This window comes from Rutilus rutilus (genome assembly GCF_951802725.1).
Source record: "Rutilus rutilus genome assembly, chromosome: 3".
NCBI lineage: Eukaryota > Metazoa > Chordata > Actinopteri > Cypriniformes > Leuciscidae > Rutilus > Rutilus rutilus.
Genome location: NC_140211.1, coordinates 5,404,764 through 5,411,594, shown reverse-complemented (window position 1 = coordinate 5,411,594; position 6,831 = coordinate 5,404,764). Strand labels below are relative to the sequence as shown.

Below are 6,831 nucleotides of genomic sequence, written 5' to 3'. Positions count from 1 at the left end.
AATGAGGGATGAGAGCAGATATAATAATCACGTAGTTTAAATCTGCAGACAGAAACATCAGACTCAGGACAGAAACACACGACCTCTAAAGTAAGAACATGTTCATTCTTCAAACACAATTACACTTTCAGATGTTAATATTGTCGTAATGATTATGTGTTTCATTCATGTTTCTGAAATTGTCATATTTTACTCCACAATGTAAATGTTTGAGTTTTTCAATGTGTTTCTTCCTCAGAAATGGACCAAACTCTATATTTGATTCTTCTTCTCATTGGTGAGTGTGTTTGTTGTATTATTTATGGTTTATAGTTTCATCAGGTTTGACCCTGTTATGAAAAGCATTAAATCAAACGCTCTCTTTCACAGCTCTCTGCTCCGTATCTGAATGTGTTCAGCGTCAGTATCACTTTATAAACGTGAAGAAGAACTGGACTGAAGCTCAGAGATTCTGCAGAGAGAATTACACAGATCTGGCCACCGTTGACAACATGAACGACATGAACGAGCTGAAGAAGAGTGTGAAGGATGGAGGTGTTCAGAATATCTGGATTGGGCTGCAGAGGACGAGTGTTGATAAATGGCAGTGGTCTTCAGGTGAACCTGCGCTCTATCTGAACTGGGGATCTGGACAACCTGATGGCAAAGATGAGTGTGCTTTCATGAGAAATGGAGAATGGCATGATTGGCCATGTAATAACAGCCTGACTTTCATCTGCAATTCATCTAACAGTAAGTTCAGCTCCATACAATCACAATAAACATTAATTTATAAAAGATACACTATATACTGCACTGTAAAATCTAATTAGTTAGACTTACTTAAAAAAGCATGCAAACTGATTGCCTTCAAAAAAAATAAATAAAAAAACAACAACAAGTGAAATAGGAATAGTATGTTGTACTGACAAAAGCTTAGTTAGTATAGTTCAGTTACACAAGAGTTCCAGTAACTAAAAATGAACTGAGAGTACCTGATAATTAACCTCACATTTACTTAGAAAGCTACACTGTTAAACCTTGTTGTAAAAAATTCTGACAGTAACATGCCCTTTTACATTAAAACAGTAATATACCATAGAAAACAATGCATTCTGAGAAAATAGCCTACTGGAACATTCTGTGAATTAACAGCGCTCAAAGACGACACTCAGAGGATGTGCTCCAAAGAATGAAAATAAGTGAGTGAAATCTGACACTGATGAACACCTGATAAACAGAATCACTGAAGGACAAAAAATAGAAACACAAGAACTACAACTGACTTCCAGCCAAACCAGTTTAACATTATTTCTTTCATACATGTAGAAAAGTTATTTTTGAGAATTAACAGAAAATGACAAACATTAAACTTAGTTACCTTATAACCCTCAAGTGGGTTATAGCACAAAACTTAAATGGGGGGAGAAAACCAACATGCATTGTAAGCTGAGTCCTTCACGGAAGTGTGTGCACATACACATAGCGGAAACAGAGCGCGCTTTATACACCCATGTTGGTGCATGTTTTATCATAATAAACGTCCTTCATAATAACTATACAAATAAATCGGTACAGACCTTTTAAATTCAAGCAAATTAGATCTCTACTTCCTGCTTAGCTACTGTTCGGACGCTCCTGCTTACTGCTCTGCAATTTGATCTATCGCTTTTATATTTTATCTCCTAATTTTAACTTCAGCAAATCAGCACAGTGCTAAATCGACATAGCTTGGCATCAATGTTAAAACTAGAAACTTTTGTGACTGGAAGATTACTACAAAAAAGCGGTTTTCCTATCCGACCAGCCTCCCACTGCCATCAGCTTACATTCCGGAGAAGGGAAAACACAGCTGCCTACATCCAAAAGGATAAGAAAGAAAATGCCTCTTCTAGAATCTACTTGCTGCACAAACTGCCACAGACTTTTACAGAGGATTGCAGTTCTTGAAACAAAGTGATTTACGGGACCACCAAACCAGACGGAGCACACAACAGAGCTTCGTCATGGACACCCTCAGCATTTAGCCAGTGAGTCCCATAAATCTAGTGCTCCTCGACAGGCCATACTGAGTGTAGAGAAACAAGCAGTAACTGATCGACTTACAAATCGATGGCACAAACAGGGAGTGAGACCCAAAGGCACTCAAGACATCAGATTGTCACGAGCATCACATATTGCCGCAGTAGCATCCTCTACCCCATATACGGCTCTGAGAAGGATTGCAAACACTGGTCTCCTACCACCGCCTATACATCTTGAGAACAGATTTGAAGTATTAATGAATGTAGATGAGGAATCTCCAAACGTGATGAATGTGATCGAACACAGACTGAATGGGCCCAGCACTCTGATAGTGGGGGACTCCATAATCAGAAACATTAGCAGCAGGGATACATACGTTTACAAATGTTGCATAGCTCACTACAACAACTAAAGATTATTGGTTGGTTAGTATTCGGTAATAGCAGAGAGAGCTAGAGAGAAGGAAATAACTAAAAGCGAGAGGCAGACGTTCTTGTTCATAAGCGGTTGATACAAGGTTTGCAGGTTATTTTTTATTTTTTCCTGTGTGTTTCCCTCAATGTATTTTATTTGATCAAAACGAATCTTAAGGATATATTCTATAACTAATGTCTAGTAGTTTGAAGGTGAAATTTACCTCATGGAAGTAGGGGTTTAAACAAAATAACAAAGGTTAAACAAGTGATGAACAGGATACAATTCTTGCAATTCTACAATTCTTATTTTCTTGCAAGAAACCCATCTACTGAGTGGGAATATTTCTAAAATAAGAAGAAGATGGCAGGGTCAGGTGCTGTCTGCTCCCTATACCACCCATGCTAAAAGGGTAATGCTATGAATTCATAAATCTGTCCCACTACAAATCAAAACTATAATTAAGGACCCTGATGGTAGATTATATCATAATTCAGGATATGCTATTATTTGAAAATATAAATCTGATAAATGTGTATATGGCCCAAATGAAGATTACACTAAATTTTATATTAATCTGTTTCTGACTGTCTCAAATCTCCCTGGGCTATACTTAGTAGGTGGCGACTTTAATTGTAGATTAGATCCAGTAAGCAATAGATCATCAGGCTTAGATAATACTCACATGAGGTCAAGGAAGACAATAATTTTTTTTATTAAATATCTCTCTATACCGACGTGATGACTCCAATCTTCAACCAGATGGAACTGGATAATATTCTGACCTGTAATGCTGCCTGGATCATAATCATACACTGTTTGCTCGTTGGCCAGAGGAGAACTGGCCCCCGACTGATCCTGGGTTCTCCCAAGGTTTTTTTTCCCCCATTCTGTCACTGATGAAGTTTTGGTTTTGGGGACATTTAATTTAATATTCAACAATAATATTAATCTGCCAGCCAGCATTGACACCATTATATGAGAACTGAACTGAGCTGGACGATGACATCACGTTTTTCTCCAGAGCGGCTATATATATAAATGAACTCTTGGAGAGTGAGTATATAGATCCACCTCCGGTCTATCAGTGGGGAATCTCAGTAGCTAGTGGCTATAGTAAAGTGACTTCCCATGACAAGTCATTAGTCTTATTTTTGGAGCTTCCGGCCTGCCATTACCAAGGGGCAACGGCCTCAGGTAAGGGGGTTAGAATACCCATATAAGAATAAGTGATCTAGCTTTTAAGCCATGTGGTAGCTCAACTTGGAGAAGGCTCACTCTTTTAAATAAAGAGGGGTTTTGAGTTAAGGCTTTACTTCTATGCCTTCTTGTGGTTACTCTGTGGGCTAATTGAGGAACAGTGTGTTTCCAAGTCTCAATGTAGGCCATATCAGTGCTTTAAGTGGGCCGGTACGCGCCGGTACTCAGTACCGCCACTTCCAAATATAGCTCTTGAGCGTACCGCCACCTGTCCGTGCGCCCAGAACGTGCTTTTAGCGTACCGGTACGCTCGTTTGCACATCTGTTTTAATCCTTTGTCTGCGCTGCCGCTTTACTTCACAATGCACGCTTCCTCCTTGTTTATACTTTCGCCTGGCTCCGCAGCGCGAGTCTCCGCAGACTGCGCGTGCATTCCGCGCACCTCCCCAAACGGACGAGGTGTTTATACTTGACGCGCTCGCCGTTGTACTATTCTTTGAAACGATAGGGGCGACTCGAGTAATTGTCCTCTAAACCATAAGGAATCAGCGGTGAGAAGATGAAAGCTATACACACGTGACAATGTTTATTTTAGTACACCACCACCAATAACACACTACAAACAGAATCGTGTAAAACCCAGTAAACCCTGAGATTATTACTCGTGACAATAAAACAAAATATATGGATATGAGAATGTGTATACAAAATAAATTAACAATATCTTATATTTTCTAATTTCACTAAATATTTCATTAAGTTTCGTGAAGATTTTTACTAAACATGGACCTTTATGTTCATTAAAAATACTTTTTATGCTATTGTATGCTCATTTTTTAAATTTAAGCAACTAATTTAGACTTGCAAACTGGGTGCCGGTGTGGTGAGAAGTTCGAGCTCGTTATTTATGTTCAGTAGCTCTTTCTACAGTAGCTCTTTCTAAGGGTATTTTTTCAATACCATTTTGCACATTTTATTTATGTTCAGTAGCTCTTTCTAGCTCAAACAAATCCACAAACTAATAAAAGGACTTATTATTTTTGATAAGGTCGTCTGTTGACTGCTGTATATACAACCCCTTCAGTTGTTGTTACCTCAGGGGAGGAGGGGAGTCGTAAAAAAAAAAAAAAAAAAAAAAAAATTATATATATTTCATAGAGTACCGGCACCTCTTTTGGGCCACTTAAAGCACTGTATTTCCTCAATAGTGTTTGTTTGGTGTGTTACCCGGAATCTATGCATTTACCACAGACTTTACACCAGCATCACATTTTCTTTGGTTGGATTACCTTTGTGGATTATATATTTTCCTTTTTCAACTTTGCCTTTGAGGACAACTATTTTTGTCTGACGAGAAGATGGTCACAACTGAACTAACTTTGAACTGAACTTTTGAGCACAGACAATCTGATTGATTATCACTGGATTACAGGTTCCTTATATCCATTACACACACATTATTTATATTCCCATATTATAATTTTGTGTTTACATTTTATGGAATGAGCTAATATTGGAGGATTCATTGGCCCTGGTCTTGGGTCATTGTGGGGTATTGTTGCTTTCTGGTATTGTTGTGTTTTGTATTTCATTTCAACTTTTCTTTTGGTAAATACATTTTGAACTGGTGTTTGGCAAATATATTTGGATGTGGTTCTCCCCAATTTTTTTGTGTTTAATTTTGTCTTTAATATCGGATGAGTGTTGCAGCACAATGCTAATGTTGGTAACCTGCTACAACAAGAACAAGCTCTGAGGGAGTAGGGTAGCATCATGAGTTTCTACATAGACCTGTGAAATACTCTCTAACTGATTTAGGTATCTTTAAAAGATCAGCTCTTTGTGTCTGAATCCAGTATTCTAGAGAAACATGTAACAAAACATAATAGAGAAAAATGTATTTGCAATAAAATTATCAGGAAAATTCCCTAATGTTACTTCATTTAACATCAGCAAAATCATCATAAATATTTTGTGAATGTTTAATATATCACCCACTGTAGAAACAGTCTTTGGATGACACGTGTTTCTGATGCTTCCATCACTGCTCTTATTCACATGCAAACTATAAACTGACATAAGAATAATGAAGAAGCTGATTCATGAATCTGTTTCCATTTGTTTTTCTTAAAGTGAGCACAGGACTCGTCTTTGTCAAGCAGATGAATAACTGGACAGACGCTCAGAGTTACTGCAGACAGAATCACACTGATCTGGTCAGTGTGAGGAACCAGAATGAGAATCAACAGATTCAGAAGTTCATCAATGATAGTCACAGATCTGATGATGTCTGGATCGGTCTGTTCAGAGACTCATGGCAGTGGTCAGATCAGAGTGACTCCTCATTCAGATACTGGGCTTCTGGTGAACCTAATAATGCTAGAGGAAATGAAAACTGTATAGTTCTCAATCCGAATGATCTGAGACAATGGTGTGACTACTCTTGCAACAACCGATTTCCTTTTGTGTGTCATGAAGGTGAGCAGATCCTCACAAACACACACAATCCATCCATCACCTCCAGATATCTTAAAGTTCACGCTACATGTCTGACATGACAGATTCCTCCACAGTGTTTGTTCTGCATGTTGTTTTTGATCAGTCTCTCTCTAGTTTTTGCTTGTGGTTTGTTTTGTGTCCAGATAAACTGATTCTGATCAAAGAGACTCTGACGTGGTCTGAAGCTCTGAGATACTGCAGACAGAATTATACGGATCTGGTCTCGGTTCATTCAGAAGAGATGCAGCGTCGTGTGATGAATGTGGTTAAAGGTGCGTCTACTGAGGCGGTGTGGTTGGGTTTACGTCACTCCTGCACTGTGGGCCTCTGGTTCTGGGTGAGCGGAGAGACCGTGTGCTATCAGAACTGGGCTCCAGGGAACGGCACAGGAGACGAGGACTGTGAGTCTGCAGTGAGATCTGGAGCAGTTCAGTCTGGAGGAGATCAGCGCTGGATCAGCCGTCCTGAACACGACAAACTCAACTTCATCTGCAGCAGATCTGAGGAGTGAAGGATATGTTTGTGTTGTTCTTTTATTACTGGCAAATCTTTTTTTTTTTTTAAACACTTCTTGTTTTCATCAGATAATATTCTTATATCAAAGTACACTGTAAAATCTCATTAGCAAAAAAAAAAAAACCATGCAAACCGATTGCCTTGGATGCTTGCAATAAAATGAATGCTTAGTTAGAATAGTTCACATACACAAGAGTT

The 6,831-nt window shown here is 38.6% G+C and overlaps 1 protein-coding gene across 1 annotated transcript; it reads left to right on the top strand.

Annotated features, from left to right (window-relative positions):
- Positions 1-240: 240 nt before the first annotated feature.
- LOC311287708 (C-type mannose receptor 2-like) lies at positions 241-6,743 on the top strand (the record flags this gene model as incomplete). The annotated part of the gene is made up of 4 exons (XM_084404723.1): positions 241-277; positions 370-732; positions 5,752-6,096; positions 6,261-6,743. The coding sequence occupies 4 exons, from the start codon at positions 241-243 to the stop codon at positions 6,626-6,628; spliced, it is 1,113 nt and encodes a 370-aa protein (XP_084260849.1). The 3' UTR covers positions 6,629-6,743.
- Between the last annotated feature and the right edge of the window lie 88 nt (positions 6,744-6,831).